A 19,827-nucleotide genomic window follows, 5' to 3' on the forward strand; every position below is an offset into this window, starting at 1 on the left:
TCAGTATGTTTCACTGCTGGCTCATTCAAAACAATAACAAAAAAAGTAGCTTGATGACGCAGTGATGAAGTGTGGAATTGTGAAATGTGTGCAATCATTGTTCACCTCAACACCTGTTTTCGCTTTATGGGGATAACATTGGTGACAGAAAATCACAAATATGAAAAACAAACAACGGTGGCATGCTAGACACTACCAGAGATCGCCGGTTTTGATTGAAATGTCAGTTTTTTTCAGAAAGCACACTTTCTGTTTGATTCTATTTCTACCAAAAGCTTTGATTGTGGGGACATCACAGGCCATTCTCTGGATTTAAACATTAACAAAACATTATTTTAGTGTTTTGTGTGTGTGTGTGTGTGTGTGTGTGTGTGTGTGGGGGGGGGGGGGTTAATGCATCTTACATGCATCTTACATACTTACATTTTGTTACATTGTACCTTTAACAAAAGTAGCCTAAATGTGTTAGTTGCAGCGCAATGCACTGTCGACAGGGGTCGCAGCTGTGCAATTTCGCATCTTTCTGACCAATGAAGTGTCAAGGGTCGCTCTACGGACTTGCACTTAGGCTATTTCGTCAGAAACCATGCAATAACTTCTAATCTTAACAATAATATTTTATTAAACATATTTTTACTATATGAATTGTCTGTTGCAAAGAAAGGATATGGGTTATTCATATTCTCGTAAACCGGCACTTGTGTTTATGTTTATAATGTCCTGCTATGTCGTCATCCATTTAAACCCTTTTTTTTCTCAAGCAAACCCTTAATCTTCAAAACATCGTTTAGTAGGCCCCCCCCCCCCTCTCTCTCTCTCTCTCTCTCTCTCTCTCTCTCTCTCTCTCTCTCTCTCTCTCTCTCTCTCTCTCTCTCTCTCACTCTCTCTCTCGACTCGTGTAGATCCCTGGTAGATCCACTCTGTTTGGGTTGAAGTTAAAATGCGGAAGTTTCCGCCCAGTAAAGCCGCTGATACCGCTAAGATGAGGCTTGCGATGCCATCAGTGATCACCCCCGCTACGTCCTCCTCTCCGCGACTCTGCGTTGCCTGATATCAGACTTTCATGTCTTCTCTGCCAGCGTCAGAGCGGAGAGCATTCGCTCTCAAAATCAACAGGTAATCTTCTTTTCCTTTGGCTGGACCTCATAGCTCGTGCACTGACTGATCCCAGGGAAGCTGAGCTGACTTTTGGAGCTGTCTGTCTGCAGTCAGTGTTAAATCTACAGGGAGTTAGGGTGAATTCCGGAACAGGCAGCTACACGTTTGGGATAACAAGTCTGGCACTATTAGACTTGATAGTCTTGTGAGTCTGATCAGTATTGCTATGTGATCCTAAAGATAAGTTCATGAGGTTCAGCACTGGTACAGCATTCAGATAGCTGTGAAACCCTCCTTTTGGAACCTTAATTTTTAAGACAAATAAGTTTTGAACTAGCAACCTGTCACTTTCTGCAGATGGTCTTCATTCAGATAGCCTACAACTGCGCTGTAAAAGTTATTGTTGATATGCCTTCCACATAGCCTACCCCTTCAGGCTAAAAGAAAGTACGAATGAAAGAAAGAATACTGCATAGCATTTCAGAGCAATTTTCATTCATTTCCTTTTAATTCTAAAATTGGAGCTCTTGTCTATGTGATCATTTCCTCCACGGTCCCCCTTCTCATCTGCTTATTACAGCTCCGGATTGACCCCTGTTAGGTGTCAAGTTAAAGTGGAAGTTTGTATTGTTCCTGTTTTATCGCACAACAGGTGGGGAGGAAATGAATTTAAAGACATAGTGGAAGAAGGGAGTCCGGTATTAAAACAAAGGGCTCATATACAGGGTAATGATCCGTACGTATTTTGTCTTGTGAGTTTATGTCACACTGGCACACAAAGGGTCTTTCATAGCACAATTACTGTCATGCCACACTCCATTTGTTTCTGCAGATGAGAATCATGCAGTGGAGTCAATCTTTATGCATTTGTGAATTAATAAGATGATTCATTGTGTGTTTGAACCAGCATTCTCACCGATTTTGTGTTTTCAGTTGTAAGTTGGCTACCGTTTCATGGTGGTTGAAGCATACTGGTTAAGGCTTTTGAACTGGTGACACAGACGCTGCAGGTTTGAAATGGCATTGTGATTGTGCACTGAATCCCAGGCTGCTGTGTGTACAGTTTGTGTATGTTATGTTTTGGATGAAAAATTAATCTTTGGTATCTTTGGTAAAATAGCCTATAAATGAGCACTGCCCTGTATCAGCACAGTTGTTATTGTGCTGGATCTGAATCAGGATTTGATAATATGATGTCCTCGTTTGTGTTTTGAATCAGACGAGAAGCAAAGAAAGTACATGAAATGATTGTAGTAGGCACCATATTTGTTATCTGCTGATATTACATTTTTTTATATTTGTTTTTATATTTATTTAATTGTTCAGCTCATTATTTTTACATTTAGATTACCTCACTAACAGTAACTTAAAGTGAACCTTTACTATAATAATTTAATGACAAGTTAAATGCAATATTTAGCAAATATCAAAATTAATATCCATTTTTTTAAACCTTATTTTTAATACATTATAATACTGTGATGCATAAATTCAACGCACTTCACTGACTGATTGTAGTTTTTTAATGTATTTAGACAAAATATAAGAAAATATAATATAATAAAATATAAATTTTTACATCAATTTTTTTATTTATTGGCTTATCAGTATTAACTCGCTTTTTTAAATAAAAAAATATCTGTCCATTCTGTCATCTGTCAGAAAAAAAAAAATGAAAAATGCAGCTATTTTACAGTGACAATTTATGAATTTGTACGTGAGTGTCAATAGAAAAATGTGTAGATAAACACTCTTTCTCAACAGGTTTATATCTGTTGTCACAGCAGTATTGGGTAACAATGATTAAGTAATTATCAGTCCTGTTTCACTTCCTCTTTGTATGAACACAATAGGAAATTCAAAATGACTCATTGATGGTAAAGAGACATTATAGGCAGCTAGGGAATATAGATCTTCGTGTCAACACCAAGCAAGCTCGAAAAAGCACTGAGCTGGTCCGCCAACAGAATGATTCCCAGATTTTCATGCAAGTGCAGTCTAACCAGTGCAACCACAGGGGGCTTGATGCTTGCTGTGGCGGCAGCAGCTGTATTACACAAGCTGAACTCGTGCTGTCTCGTGCAGACTTTGCGCTTTGAAAAGGGGGAAAACGTCAGCAAACACGCTGCAGATTTCTCCTGGCCCATGCACCACCCTCCATGTCCCTTCTCATTTTCAGTGACCACACGTTTATTTGCATGAGTGATGCGTAAACACATGAAAAGTCCTCTGAGCACAGCTGTGTTTTGTTCTGACGAAAGGGGGCCCTGAGGTTTTTGTTTGCTCTTTATTCCGTCGCCCTTTTCACAATCCTTTGATTTTTCCAGGCCCATTTCACTATGAGAAGTGACACTAAATGTTGTAGGACAGACAATGTGGTGAAAACAGAATGTAATGAGACGTGGCAGACTATCAACGAAAGCCCCCAGTCAGCAGAAAGGCTGTAGTTGAAGGAAACGCTCGCCATATCACGAGAATATTAATAGTTTTCTTCAGCTGATGTCGACCTTCAAGGGAAGTTCCATACTACAGCAGTGTTCTTGCACAATACTGTTGTGAGGCTCCCTGACCCACAATCATACTTGGCTGAGACAACTAAGACAAACAATCATAGTCCGCTGTCTGTGGAATGTGGCTGCTGTAATTGTGTTTTAAAGGGAGTTTTGTCATTGTGCTCGATCTGTAATAAGTTGACTGTTGATTTCTTTTTGTTGACTTCTTCACTGTTGGTTATTGACACTACTGTAAGGTCGTTCTGAATGTGTACGATATTCTTGAGAATGTGTGTTTATTTGCATGATTGCATCATTGAATTGAAAGTTTAATTCGAATCAAGTCAATATTGCTCTACAATTTAAGTTTATGGGTCATTAAGATTAAAAAAAATACCCTTTATTTTTTAAATTATTATTAATTTATTATTCTTAATTTTCAGCAAGAATGCATTAAATGGATCAAAACGCAGTAACGACGTATTTGTTATAACAAGAATTATTTCAATATTTTTAAATAAATGCTTTTCTTTTGAACTTTTTTATTTACAAAAATATAAAACATAAAACTGTTACATACTACTTTAATAATAAATATAGCTGCGAGCAGCGATGGCGGGCCCAAGCCGGTGGCACCGCAACCCCGGTTCCTTTAGTTACCTAAAGGCACCCGGGTGGCGGTGCCGAAGGCTTTGGCCCTTTCATGATTAAATGTTAAAACGGCTTGCCATACTCTGTCATTTCGACTAGTCAAAATTATGTTACAGATATCTTAAATGATAATACAAACTATCCAAAATGTAATTACGACTAGACAGAAAGACGTTGTTGATATCTACAATGTTAATTCCGGATAGGCAAACTTAGCTTTTAAATGTTAAAAGGGCTTGCCATACAGGGACGTAGGCTCAGAGAGAGGCTCACCATATTCAAACCAAAATATCTGACTTCCTCTTGGTCCGAGCTAATGACTATGTAATAGAAAGTTGTCCGGCTTGAGGAGTACAATGTATATATCGATTTTTGTAACTGTAGATAAAACTAACAACCCCACTTTTGTCAAAAGGTGGCGCTATTTAGTCCTTGCACCATGCCCGTTTCTGAAACTTTGCACGTCTACTGGCTAATAAATGTGATGTATCTGTTGAGTTTTAAGCAATTTCAATTTCAATTTGACTGTTGAAAAGAAGTGCGCCGATTAGATACTCAGGATCGGTATCGGCTCTGACACTGCCATCTTTGACGAGGCTGATTCATATTGTGCATATACTATTCTATGTAAGGCACAAAGGCACAAAAACTTTCTAAAGTACCATAAAGTTTTTGTGTACTGTATTATAAGTGTTCTGAAGCTATTATGTGATATAGAAATTAATATTTAAGTCATTAAATTCAAGAACACGTAAACTTTTCCCTCTCTGCGCCTGTCAGTCATTCTCCATTCAGCATTCAAACAGCACGTCGCATTCGGTTACAGTCAATGATGAAACGATCTTCAAGATGATTCAATGTTAATCCTATTATACTGGGTCTTTAAGATAAAGGTCTAAAGGTCTATATTTTCGAATGAAGAAACTTTTTCTTGCTGGACTTTATTGCTGTAACTTAATCGTGTTACTTTCTACCGGGTGTCAGACGCTGTCGGTTAGATCACAACACTAGAGTCAGAGCACTATAATTGTTCTTCACGCACACAGTAACTGAAATTTAAAACCTTTAAAAGAAAAGGCTCAATAAACTATTGCATAGATAGATAATGTATAATACACTGTTCATAAATATGTATTTCCTTTGTGCTTTGAACTTTTCAATACGGACTCAATGCGCTGTAACTTCATGTGGCTTCAAGCACATCATTCTCCGCTCGGGATGCACATAAGTGCTTTGTGCTGCACCGTATTAGAGCCGTAATATCATAATGCAGTGACGTAATGACAGATTATTAATTGCCTTTCAATTATATGTTGCTGCGTCATTAAACATCTGTCCTATGCATTTCAAACATTTATAGCAGCCATGGCTTTATCTTTTTATGATTTTTGTTATCTTGTTTTTCATGAATGTATTTTTTAAAAATAAGAGCAATGTGTATTATCTATTATTAATATAGTTTATAATAGCATTTTTGTCATAGATTATGACAAAGTAATCATATGATCCACCAGCGAGGAACCAGCAGAACAGAGTGAACATTCTTTCTGTTTAGTTCAATCCTACTTAATAGGAATTTATTTAAAATGCTCGCTCTACTCCACACCATTAATGTCTTGTGCGGACATCCGTATTTTGACTTTCGGTTTTAAGTAAGCGATTTAAAAGCTCCCAAGTCCCAGCAGAGTCACACGTTGATTAACCGGTGGGAATATACACAATAGGCCTACCTGATATTGAACACAAGAGGGCAGTATAGCACTACGTATGACTCAGATTATTATTTTTTTCTGAATTTTACAACAATTCTGGCTGTTTTTGAACGTAAACATAATTCTTAAATGAAAAAAAGGAAAAATTGGGGACGTTATAATATTTGTATAATTTAATTTAGAAACAAATGATGTATAATTACATTTTTAGAAGATATGAGGCTTTTAGTGTTTACTTTTTTGACATTACTTTAATCTTTTGCCATAGTTGCACATGTCTACTGGCTAATAAATGTGATGTATCTGTTGAGTTTCAAGCAATTTCAAGCATGCTAAGAGTCCCAAAAGCATCAAAAAAGAATGTTAAAGTTTGTTTCGTTGCCACGGCAACAGGGCCGAGTTATGCACACAGAGTGACTTTCTTTTGCATATGAAAAGATGGATGCTAAAGTTTGAGCTGACTCACAAAATGTTCTCTTATGCATCAACTTTTCCTCTTCCCAACATGGACTGCGTGTTGCGTGATGTCTCTTACTCTGGAGGAATGTCTTGTAGTCCCGACCCTAGCCATCTGTTGTCATCCTTTTCTTTAAAAGCAAATATCTTCCCTTGCTTTGTGTGTAGCTTTGATAATGTGTTTATGCTCAAACAGCAACATTACACACTAACTAAAGTTAGAAAAGTGAAATCATACTTTACCACCCCTTTTACTATGACATGAGTCATTATGATTCATGCATGAATAACAACTACATGTTTGTACTACTACATGTTTGTAGTTACAGCCTTAACTACATGTTTGTACATGTCTGATAGTTAATGCATTAATTAACATTTAGGGGTAAACTAAATCAATCAGGCTCAGAAGGAATAATTAATTTTAAAATTAATGTAAACAATTTATTGTCAACATCTGCAGCTTCGTCATAAACATTACTGAATGGCACAGGATTAGTTTGACATTATTTTCACTGATCCTCTATATCAAACATAGAAAATACTAAATCCACTAATAATTTTTTTCTTAAAAGGTCTTAATCTGTTTTGTGATATTCTCTTTCCCATCAAACTCAACCTACTGTGACTTACAACAGTTCCCGAGGAATCGGTTCTCCCTACCAAAAAACAGCAAACATGAACTAAGGTCAGACGACCATTTGCTGCATCCAGATTCCAGACACACAACATAGCTCAGTGCTGGTTAAGTAGTGGGATGCGTAATTGATTGTAAGTTTATGTTAAATCATGAGCTGAATTCGGTAAGAATAGTTAACAGTGAAATGATTATGATATAAAGTCATGACACAGTAATCCATTAACAAGCCATTACTGGTTGCCAACACAATGCAAGAGTTCAGAAGCTTTAAGTCATTTGAAGCAAATAAACAATTCTGGTACAGCTGGATGCAAGACTTAGAAACCCCCAAACCTGTTACGTTACAGAGTTCAGTCCGTATGTTTCAGGCCCAATTCATATGCGTCAATAAATCTAATGTGAATCATGTACATGTATTTGCACCTGCCATGCAATGTTAAGTGGATAGATCGGACATTCCCGTCAATGCGAGGCGTACGTCATTAAAAAATTAGTCTTTTTAAAACATTTCGGTGTACAGATATAACAAATTAATCAACTCTAGTTGAAACCAGAGTACTAATTTAGTTCGTTTGTGTTAAATAAAAAGGCGAACTTTGTGCTTTTGAAATCATTATTTGCTCGCTGTTGCTGCTGTCAGTTAATTGTCAAGCAGTTTCCCTAAATGAAGCTGGCTAGCATTGTTTTACAGTAGTCTCTCCCGATAGAACCCCTTTCATTTCTCTTCTTTCTCCAAATCTCCCAAAGAAACTACAGCGTATCGCTAAAATGTAAAATAATACTAAACTGCACTGTCTCTCTTTCGCTATTTCTGGAATGTTTAGTCGCGCCTCTGTGAAGTTTTGAAGGCGTTGCCCCTGGCAAACAATAGCCATGATGGTCTCCTACCATCATGGCCGACCGGCTCAGATCTCACCCAAATCGGCACGTGACTCCTCACTCTCAATAAGATCCTCCAGCTGGACTGCCCATGATGTCCACCTACTCCCTTTCTCTCCCATGATGAACTATATTGCCCATAATCCATTCCCATACTCTAGGGTTACATTTATCCTAGCTGTCGATCATTAGCTTGTCTAAATTAGCCTTTTTAAGCTGTGCTCTCCATTGCTTTCTCTACATACTGCTGCATTTCTGAGCACATGTTGTAGTTCCCTGTTCCAGTGTTCATGTTCTTGGTCTGTTTTCTTGAATTTTGCCATGTTTTGGATTATATTTGACCATTTACCTGTTTTTGACTACTCTAATGAATTGTCCAAAATAAAGGCTTGCCACTTGGGCAGCATATCAAGTCTTGGAGCAGTGACTCATAACAGAAGACTACGCCAAGTAGATCCAGCAGCCCATTTTAAGCAATTTCAATTTCAATTTGACTGTTGAAAAGAAGTGCGCCGATTAGATACTCAGGATCGGTATCGGCTCTGACACTGCCATCTTTGACGAGGCTGATTCATATTGTGCATATACTATTCTATGTAAGGCACAAAGGCACAAAAACTTTCTAAAGTACCATAAAGTTTTTGTGTACTGTATTATAAGTGTTCTGAAGCTATTATGTGATATAGAAATTAATATTTAAGTCATTAAATTCAAGAACACGTAAACTTTTCCCTCTCTGCGCCTGTCAGTCATTCTCCATTCAGCATTCAAACAGCACGTCGCATTCGGTTACAGTCAATGATGAAACGATCTTCAAGATGATTCAATGTTAATCCTATTATACTGGGTCTTTAAGATAAAGGTCTAAAGGTCTATATTTTCGAATGAAGAAACTTTTTCTTGCTGGACTTTATTGCTGTAACTTAATCGTGTTACTTTCTACCGGGTGTCAGACGCTGTCGGTTAGATCACAACACTAGAGTCAGAGCACTATAATTGTTCTTCACGCACACAGTAACTGAAATTTAAAACCTTTAAAAGAAAAGGCTCAATAAACTATTGCATAGATAGATAATGTATAATACACTGTTCATAAATATGTATTTCCTTTGTGCTTTGAACTTTTCAATACGGACTCAATGCGCTGTAACTTCATGTGGCTTCAAGCACATCATTCTCCGCTCGGGATGCACATAAGTGCTTTGTGCTGCACCGTATTAGAGCCGTAATATCATAATGCAGTGACGTAATGACAGATTATTAATTGCCTTTCAATTATATGTTGCTGCGTCATTAAACATCTGTCCTATGCATTTCAAACATTTATAGCAGCCATGGCTTTATCTTTTTATGATTTTTGTTATCTTGTTTTTCATGAATGTATTTTTTAAAAATAAGAGCAATGTGTATTATCTATTATTAATATAGTTTATAATAGCATTTTTGTCATAGATTATGACAAAGTAATCATATGATCCACCAGCGAGGAACCAGCAGAACAGAGTGAACATTCTTTCTGTTTAGTTCAATCCTACTTAATAGGAATTTATTTAAAATGCTCGCTCTACTCCACACCATTAATGTCTTGTGCGGACATCCGTATTTTGACTTTCGGTTTTAAGTAAGCGATTTAAAAGCTCCCAAGTCCCAGCAGAGTCACACGTTGATTAACCGGTGGGAATATACACAATAGGCCTACCTGATATTGAACACAAGAGGGCAGTATAGCACTACGTATGACTCAGATTATTATTTTTTTCTGAATTTTACAACAATTCTGGCTGTTTTTGAACGTTTTTGAACAAAAATTGGGGACGTTATAATATTTGTATAATTTAATTTAGAAACAAATGATGTATAATTACATTTTTAGAAGATATGAGGCTTTTAGTGTTTACTTTTTTGACATTACTTTAATCTTTTGCCATAGTTGCACATGTCTACTGGCTAATAAATGTGATGTATCTGTTGAGTTTCAAGCAATTTCAAGCATGCTAAGAGTCCCAAAAGCATCAAAAAAGAATGTTAAAGTTTGTTTCGTTGCCACGGCAACAGTATCAAAGATATCAAAAATTCATTCACAGGTCTACATCTGCCGTGTATTTACATTATACAGATGAAGTTTGAAGCAAATCGGTTAAAAATAAGAGAGTGATTTCAAAGCATTTTGAAAGTGACACACTTCCTGCTGCCAGTTGGTGGCGCTATAACTTTGACTCACAATAGTCACATCCATGTGATCGGTCTCTTACAGCGAAAACACTGCTGAAGTTTCATCAAGATCAGTTAATGTATGCTGAAGTTATAACAGACATCCTGTTTCATGTTTCTCGCCATAATTTCGTTTCCTCGCCACGGCCAAACCGTTCGAGATATCAAAAATCCCGTGGCACTTTTTCATCCTTAATGTCTTGACTTCACGCTGATCGAGTTTCGTCGAATTTGGTTCAGTGCTCTAGGAGCAATAATTTAAATTCCATTGCATGTGTTTTAAACACAACCCTAAATAGCCAACTTCCTGTTGGGCTGGGGTAAAAAGTAAGAGTGTGAAGTAGGCTATATATGAAACGATGAGATCTATATGTGTACCAAGTTTCATATTATTACATGCAAGTGTGTTTGATTTATGGACCAAATTTTCAGACCAAGTTTATTGACCAAGTTAATCTGATTAATAAACTAATTATATAAAACTATTGTCAATTCACTACAATTAAACTAGTTATATGCCTTTACTTATAAAAAATAAAAATAAAAACTTATTTAAAAAATACCAGGCTTGAGAAATGTATTTTCTTTATGCAGGTCATACACACAGCAGTGAAATGGTTAAGCCCCCTCCCCCTGCACACACACACAGACAGCCAGCCAGCCAGCCAGCCAAAGACACATGTAGGCTCAGAGTGGCCATATTCAAACAAAAATATCTGACTTTCCGTGGGTCCTAGCTAATAAGTGTCAATTAGAAAGTTGTCCGGCTCGAGGAGTACAATATACATACCAATTTTTGTAACTCTAGTTAAAACTAACCACCCCACTTTTGTCAAAAGGTGGCGCTACTGAGCCCTCACCACGCCCGTTTCTGCAACTTTGCACATGTCTACTGGCTAATAAATGTGATGTGTCTGTCGAGTTTCATGCAATTTGAAGCATGCTAAGGGTCTCAAAAGCATCCTAAAAGCATCCTAAAAGAAGGGTAAAGTTTGATGCGTCGCCACGGCAACAGTTTCAAAGATATCAAGAATCCATTCACAGGTCTTCATCTGCCGTATGTTTCCATTATACATATGAAGTTTGAAGCAAATCGGGTAAAAATAAAAGGGTGATATCTAAGCATTTTGAAAGTGACACACTTCCTGCTGCCAGTTGGTGGCGCTATAACTTTGACTCACAATAGTCACATCCATGTGATCGTCCTCTTACAGCGAACACACTGCTGAAGTTTCATCAAGATCAGTTAATGTATGCTGAAGTTATAACACACTTCCTGTTTCACGTTTCTCGCCATGATTTCGTTTCCCCGCCACGGACAAACCGTTCGAGATATAAAAAATCCCCTCGCAAACTTTCATCCTCAATGTCTTGACTTCATGCTGACCGAGTTTCGTCGAATTTGGATCAAAGCTCTAGGAGGAGTATTTGACATTCCATTGCGATCGTTTTACAAACAAACCTCAATAGCCGACTTCCTGTTGGGCTGGGGTAAAAAGTAAGAGCGCGAGGTATAGATGAAACGATGAGATCAACATGTGTACCGAGTTTCATATTATTACATACAAGCGTGTTTGAGTTATGGACCAAGTGTTCGGACCCCGTTCCAGGGGGCGCTGACGAGCCGCCCTGCCACGCCCGGGTACCAGCTTCAGCCCGGCTCTGATGGCCGCGGGTTCTGACCCGTGTGCAAAGTTTCAAGAGTTTTCGAGCACGTTAAGGGCCCCAAAAGTGCCCAAAAGGTAGTAAAATAATAATAATTATAATAATAATAGTAAAGAAAAATAATCCTTAGGAAAACAATAGGGCCTTCGCCCTTTCAGGGCTTGGGCCCTAATAAAGCAATGTTTCTTGAGCATCAAATCAGCATATTAGAATCATTTCTGAAGGGTCATGTGACACTGAAGACTGGAGTAATGATGCTGAAAATCTGCCTTCATAACAGTTTCCTTTAATAAATATAAAAAAATGTAACTGACTTTTGAACAATAGTATTTATACTAGAAAAAGCCATGTGCTGAAATTAGATATTAAATCTGTTTTAATCTGTTTTAAGGTCATTTAGCACTAAGTCAAAGGTATGGCAATCAATTATGGCAAATATTTGATCCTTTAAAGGGATTGGTCACCACAACTCTAATGTTGGCAATCTTAACTGTTTTGGTTACCATTGACTTTCATGGACAAAAAAAAAAAAAAACACAAACAAACACTTTTTTCTGTATTTGGGTGAACTGTCCCTTTAAGAGTGCAATTTCAATTTTGGAGCGTCCCAGATTAAGAAACAAAGATGTATTTTAAATTGATGCGGGGAGATCCAGGGGAGAGATGGATGCTCATAAAGTGTGAGCTCTTTGCATGTCGTGTGTTTGTTTGCGTGAAATGTTCCCTATAATTACAGCTCCTGTCAAAGTTGATGGAAAGTTGATGGAGCAGAAGGAGGGTCAAATTGAGATTCATCTCTCTGCACTCTATGTCATTATCTCATTGTGTCGAGAACATAGCCCATGATAAAACTTAGTTTTATTGTGATGAATATTCCAGTCATACTGACTGTGACATTTTTGTGGATAAGAACTGTAGCACACCCCTCACAGCTTTTCATGTTTAATTGTTTTTTTTTCTTCATAGCTACATTTGTCGTAGAACACTTACCACTGCAACTGAATGCCTGGTTATTCTATAAAAGATCTGCTGTCATTGCAATAGATGAGTAAAACAGCATTCGGTCTTTATTTAAACAATGATGGAGTATTTCGGTGAGATATTACACCAGTTTTAACTTTGTTTTTAAGAACGTGCACCATTCAGTGATCTATCTGCAGTATATAGAAAGCCTTCATGCTATAATTCACTGCTGTTTGTCTTTGCGGTTATAGAATTTTCATTCTGTCCTGCTTGACTTATAAAGTAGTTAAACAAAGTCTGTGGCTAATTTTGTGGATATAGAAAAGCAGTGACAAATAAAAACCTATTAAAAAATTCATCAAAATCTCTAGCCTTTCAAGTTGATATTTTATATTGGCATAATTTATTCAACAGAGTCATGAAAAAGAAGAAAAGCAGCTACAGCGTTGACTTAACAACTGATATTTTTTTTTCTCCTAAAACATGTTGAATATAAAGTGCAAATGATTACAGGATCCCCATTATCCTACAACAGACAATCCGTGTAAATGAGTTTGGAGGGAAACATTACAGCATTATGAATGGTGACCCATTTTGGGGGGCTTTTTATAAGCAGGTGCACAATAGCACTCTGTTGTATGCTGTGGACCAAAAAGGCTGACTGCCAAACTCAATACCTCTCCGCTTCTGAGGCGAATCCCTCTGTTCATATCAATGGAAGTTATGAGAAAAACATGCTGCATTGTGGGAACTGTTGGCTGAGACACTGTGGGAATGTGACTTGGAAAAATGAGTAAAGTCTCTGCTAGTGGTAACCTTGTTGTTCGGAGAACATGTCATTAAGAGTGTCTAAATCATTTTACGCTTCATTTGGGAATGTCACAGCGCGCTTCTCAAAAGCTTAATACTGCATGTTAAAGAAGTGTTTGTTGTTGTACTCGCCTCTCAGCCAAAAGTTTACAATGGAGTCTTTGATATCACGCTCTACATCAATATTTGAAGGGACAGTAAAATGTAAACAGCATTGATAATAATGTGTCTATGACCTTAAGTATACTGTGACAAACAGAATCATGGGATGATGGTTAAGAAGCTAGGCTGTTAAGGCAGATGTCATGGGTTCAAATCTAGTGGTTGAATGATATGGATGTTTTAAGTTCATACTAATAACTTGAGAGCGAGGTAGCAACAGATGGTTGTTATACACTCACCTAAAGGATTATTAGGAACACCATACTAATACTGTGTTTGACCCCCTTTCACCTTCAGAACTGGTATTGATTCAACAAGGTGCTGAAAGCATTCTTTAGAAATGTTGGCCCATATTGATAGGATAGCATCTTGCAGTTGATGGAGATTTGTGGGATGCACATCCAGGGCACGGAGCTCCCGTTCCACTACATCCCAAAGATGCTCTATTGGGTTGAGATCTGGTGACTGTGGGGCCCAGTTTAGTACAGTGAACTCATTGTCATGTTCAAGAAACCAATTTGAAATAATTCGAGCTTTGTGACATGGTGCATTATCCATGGTCAGAAACAATGCTCAGGTAGGTCTTGGCATTTAAACGATGCCCAATTGGCACTAAGGGGCCTAAAGTGTGCCAAGAAAACATCCCCCACACCATTACACCTCCACCACCAGCCTGCACAGTGGTAATAAGGCGTGATGGATCCATGTTTTCATTCTGTTTACGCCAAATTCTGACTCTACCATCTGAATGTGCGAACAGAAATCGAGACTCAACAGACCAGGCAACATTTTTCCAGTCTTCAACTGTCCAATTTTTTTTTTCAACTGTCCTCTTTTTCCTATTTGTATTTCCTACTTCTGCTGTTGTAGCCCATCCGCCTCAAGGTTGTGCATGTTGTGGCTTCACAAATGCTTTGCTGCATACCTCGGTGGTATCGAGTGGTTATTTCAATCAAAGTTGCTCTTCTATCAGCTTGAATCAGTCTGCCCATTCTCCTCTGACCTCTAGCATCAACAAGGGATTTTCGCCCACAGAACTGCCACATACTAGATATTTTTCCCTTTCACACCATTCTTTGTAAACCCTAGAAATGGTTGAGCGTGAAAATCCCAGTAACTGAGCAGATTGTGAAATACTCAGACTGGCCCGTCTGGCACCAGCGACCATGCCACGCTCAATATTGCTTAAATCACATTTCTTTCCCATTCTGACATTCAGTTTGGAGTTCAGGAGATTGTCTTGACCAGGACCACACCCCTAAATGCATTGAAGCAACTGCCATGTGATTGGTTGATTAGATAATTGCATTAATGAGAAATTGAACAGGTGTTCCTAATAATCCTTTAGGTGAGTGTATCTCTTAAAAATAAAGGTTCTTAAGGTTTTTTTTTTCCCAGTGAGTGATGCCTTAGAAGCAGTGTTGGGGTAACGCATTACAAGTAATGTGAGTTAAGTAATCAGATTACTTAAATAGTAAACTAACACATTACTTTTAACTTTATATCAAAAATATCTGAGTTGCTTTTTCAAATAAGTAACGCTGTGAAAACATGGTGGTTATTGTATAGTTCTAGACCAGTATAGGTCTTCAATCTTGCTCTTGGAGGGCCAATGTCCTGCAGAGTTTAGTTCCAACCCTAATCAAACACATCTGAATCCGTTCATCAAGCTCTTCAGGCTCACTTCAAAATAAAAAGCTAGGAGTGCTGAAGCAGGTTGGCACTAAACTGTAGGACAGTGACCTTCCAGGGGCAGTAGCAGGCCCTCTGTTCTAGACTAAGGTCCAGATTTACTAAACAGGGCAAATTAGCATGAGAGCGCAAGTCCAAAAAAGCTCTGATGAGAGTGGAAAGTTCTTTGTGTGATTTACTGACAATGCGCAAATGAAAGAACACAGACACAACTGCATCATTTCCATAATGCCCAACAAAATCTACTGAGAGCAGTGCAAATGAGCGTCTGGTTTAAGACATGCTTTTTTTGGCGGTAAATAATTGCGCAAATACCAGTAAATTTACTAGCACAAACCTTACTAAATCCTTGCATAATTAATTTAAATAACACTCCTCCCATAAACTTCTGCTTCTGAAAGGGAAACTCCTACAAATGCAAATGTAAAAAGGTCTGATTGTAGTTTTTTTAACACTAAAAGAGGGTTTGCAGTGGTGCTATATTTTATAGGCATTTACTTCTTTTGTACAAAAACAGATTCAGTATTCCTCAAAGTAAGTAAACTGTAAAATGCTAATGTGCAAACCTGCGATAAGTAAATATACTTTATGTATTTAATCCCACTTTATTAACCAATGTCTTGGCTGCTGACTTTTGATGACCGATTCAACAATATGAATAGGCAAACTTTACTTTAGTAAAACGTCACATTTATGTTTCTTTTTTATTGTTGTTTTTACTGTTGACGAAAGTGTTGAACTTTCTTCTCTTGTATCCTAATTTTCTGCAATCCAGAATGGCAGCATATCTAAAAGGTTTTTTTTTGCTGCACCCTCTATTGTACAGGTGTGAATTTGCATTACCTTCAGCCTGAGGCTTATTCATGTCACTTTTAGTGTGAAAGTTTTTTTTTTTTTGTTATTAAAAAATAAACTAGCAAGCCAAGCCCAGGTGAAACAACAGTAACGCAAAAGTAACTGTAATGCATTACTTTCAATAAAAAGTAATGTAATTGCTTTTTTAGGGAGTAACACAGTATTGTAATACATTATTTTTAAAAGTACTTTCCCAACACTGCATAGAAGAGACATTTTTGATTCCCCCGAAAAACCTTTCAGTGAACAAAAAAAAAAAAGCATTTTAATTATCTAAAGAACTTTTTTTCACTATAAATAAACTTTTGTGCAATAGAAAGGATCCATGGATGTTAAAGGTTCTTCATGGAGTCATTGATGCCAATAAAGAACCATTATTTTTAAGCGTGAATGTGGAAAAAAAGTGAATACTGTTACGATTATGTGGTGTAAGTTGGGGTGAAGGTGACCATGGACTACAGTTACTGAGCTCTTCTGATTTATTACTCTAATACACCTAAGCAAGCAATTCACTTAATTTCAGGTTGATGAGGGGGACAGTGTTTAATGAAGAGTAATATGGGAAGGTTCATTGAATATGTTTGTAATTTTGTGTCTCATGCACACGCTCGCATCGAGAGGAATGTCTAAATAAGCACCTGGTGTCTGCACAATACCCCTTGCTGGAGAATAATCCAGAGTTGCACGTCTTTTCTGTTTCCTCTCTACCCTCTTCATCCTTGTCTCTCTCTCTCTCCCGTCTCAGACACTCCTCTGCAGAGATCCGGAGACACTTCAGTGGGATCAGCCATGGTTCCCTGCCGCATCACCGGCACAGTTACAGCTCCTCTGGCTCTTTCTGCCTCAACATAGTGAGTGATGCACTTTCACTGCTTGATAATTCAATAGAATCCAGCTGAGTTACTTCACAGAAACAAACTGATTCTGTAGTGTACTTACAAAACGGGCGTTCGTAGAGTATACATGTTTATAAATGGTGTTCTGGATGTGAGAATGGGTGTATGCAAATTTCTCTGATGTCACTGTCTAAATCAGTTTTATTTGATTGTTGATTATTATCATTTTTGCGCTTCTCTTTGAAATACTGCCCTCTCATTTTTCAATTATGGCATTGAGGAGTCAAAATTATTTAGTAAAATGATTTATTTCATTTTAATAGTTACATTTTTATAATTGAAATAAATACAATACATATGTTTTACACACACACACACACACACACACACATTCATATATATATATATATATATATATATATATATGTATATGTGTGTATGTTTTTAAAATACAAAAGCAATGTTTAATTTTTATAATTGAAATAAATACAATACATATATATGTGCGTGTATGTTTTTATATACAAAAGTAATGTCCTGAGGGGATATTTGGTATTAATGATCTTACAAGTTTGATTAACCCATCAAAATAGAAGGATTTTTTAATATATATTTCAAATATGAAGGAAGAAAAAACACAAAAACTTGGTTAAGGTATTTATCTGGCAAAAAAGGCAAGCTACAGGTTTTATTTTTACTGATAAAAATATATAGAAAAACAAAAGGCTCACAAGAAATTCATAATTCATTGGTTCTCTCTTGTTTTTGCATGTGTTCATAATTTTTTTTGTATGACAGCCTGGCCAAAAATGATTTCCTCACAATTTGGTGTGTTTAACTATACGTTAATCCAAATAAAACAATCAACTTCAAGCACAAATGTAATATGCTTACAAAATCTTAAACACATTAATAATATTTGAATAAAGGGTAAAGTTGTCAATTTTCCTTGATAAAAATGTCAATTTTGGCCACTGCTGTGTAAAATGTTTATATATATATATATATATATATATATATATACAGTATAGATACAGTAACAAACTGATATATATATATATATATATATATATATATATATATATATTCAGTTAAGTCTGATCAGTAGTCTCACTGCTATATTTATATTTATAATTAAAATATATTTTTTTTATTACATTCCTATATTTCTTATATTTACTTAAGAATATTAGAAATAAGTGGTATGGTGTGTATGTGAATATGCTTGTGTTTAAGCTTTAACCTGCATGTGTTTCCTCTGTGCTGAAAATGGGTCAGAGCCCAGCTTCCCAGACCACTGCAGCTGGTGCCTTCCAGCTTACAAACACACACTCATCTTTAATATCCATGGATTTTAGAAGCTGTTGTATTCATAGAAACATAATTATCCCTGTGACGTTTTCCCATTATTCACAATATAAAGAGACTGTAAAAAAGCAAATGAAACTGTTATATTAATGAAAAATAGCTGTTTCGGGGATTAAAAAAAGATTATACATCAGCAATAATGCTTGTAATAATGCTATATTACAGTATAGCACCCTGATGTGTACAGGTTTTTTACAGCATGGTAAACCCATGTAGCTTTCATAATTAGTTGTTTACTGTAAAAGTTATATTTTAAACCAATAGCATGGCACAATTTGTCAGTTAAGTCTGATTAGTAATCTCACTGCTAACTAATTTTAAAGCTCTTTGCCACTGTAAACTTACAATAATGGTCCACAATACCACTCAATTTTTGACAGTGATCATATAATTAATTCCTTAAAGTAGAGAGCAGAACTTTCACTTTGACTCACAATCAGATGTTAACTTAACCTTACGCTTTTGACTATTACGAGTGCATATGTGCCCCTGCTATTTCACCATAGCTAGTAAGGGATGTGGTTGTGATGTCACATCCTGCTTTTGGATGTACCAAAAGATAGAGTGCTTCATATGGCTCAAACCTATTAAGGAAGAGGTTTGCAGAAACACGTCGTTTTTGCTTCCGTTTAACGCCATCTTGTCACTTGCCAGTAGTTTGTTCGCAAGAAGCATTTGGTGAGTATTTTCTTTCATCCGTTTACTATACACTTGTTCTGTCTGCTGTATGTTGGTTACCTTCAATTGGTAAATGTGTAATCGAAACTATAAGCTAAATTTACACAACACACGCAGGCGGGGTGGGTTATATTAAGCTTGATGATGTTGAATAAAGATCAGGAACTGTTTAGTGGTTGCCTCCATGTTTCAAAGAAGTACTGTAGCAGAACCCTGACATTTTAACCTGTGTGTTATTTAGATGATGCAGAACAGATATATGAAACAATCTGTTTTTGTAACCTTTGTTTACTATCACTGGTTGGGGTTAGATGATCTAACCCATAGACTGTATGATTGTTTATCAACAGTTTCACTGCTCCTCCCCTGTCAACTGCTGATGATGTACACAAACCACACAGCAAAAAAAAAAAAAAAGTTTGAACAGTTGTTATATTTAAAGTATATTATGGTTCTTCAGATATCCCCTTTCATGCAGTGTGTAATATAGCTGTTTGTGAATGTAAACATTCTGAAAAGTTGTAAAGTCGAAAGTGCAACATAAATAAAGTTCCCATTCAGTCGGTCAACTTGGTAGAACACTACTATGGGATATCGCTCTCTTGCGCCATCTGCTGAAGACAATTTAATAAGAGCCTGAAAGGCCAATTACGCATGGC

At 36.9% G+C, this 19,827-nt stretch overlaps 1 protein-coding gene across 3 annotated transcripts in view; it reads left to right on the forward strand.

Moving 5' to 3' along the window:
* The first annotated feature begins 908 nt into the window (after window positions 1-908).
* dock8 (dedicator of cytokinesis 8) overlaps window positions 909-19,827 on the forward strand; it is a 58,186-nt gene continuing 39,267 nt past the window's right edge. For 2 of the 3 annotated variants that reach the window (XM_039679887.2, XM_039679894.2), the window contains exons 1-2: window positions 909-1,116; window positions 17,032-17,137. In XM_039679887.2, coding sequence (XP_039535821.2) covers window positions 1,064-1,116; window positions 17,032-17,137 — 159 coding nt within the window. In that variant the 5' untranslated portion in view covers window positions 909-1,063. Of the gene's footprint in view, window positions 1,117-17,031; window positions 17,138-19,078; window positions 19,169-19,827 lie in introns of those variants that run through there. The other variant, XM_039679900.2, reaches the window with a different exon arrangement.

This window comes from Pimephales promelas, chromosome 14 (genome assembly GCF_988280905.1).
Source record: "Pimephales promelas chromosome 14, fPimPro1.hap1.1, whole genome shotgun sequence".
In the NCBI taxonomy this organism is placed as follows: Eukaryota; Metazoa; Chordata; class Actinopteri; order Cypriniformes; family Leuciscidae; genus Pimephales; species Pimephales promelas.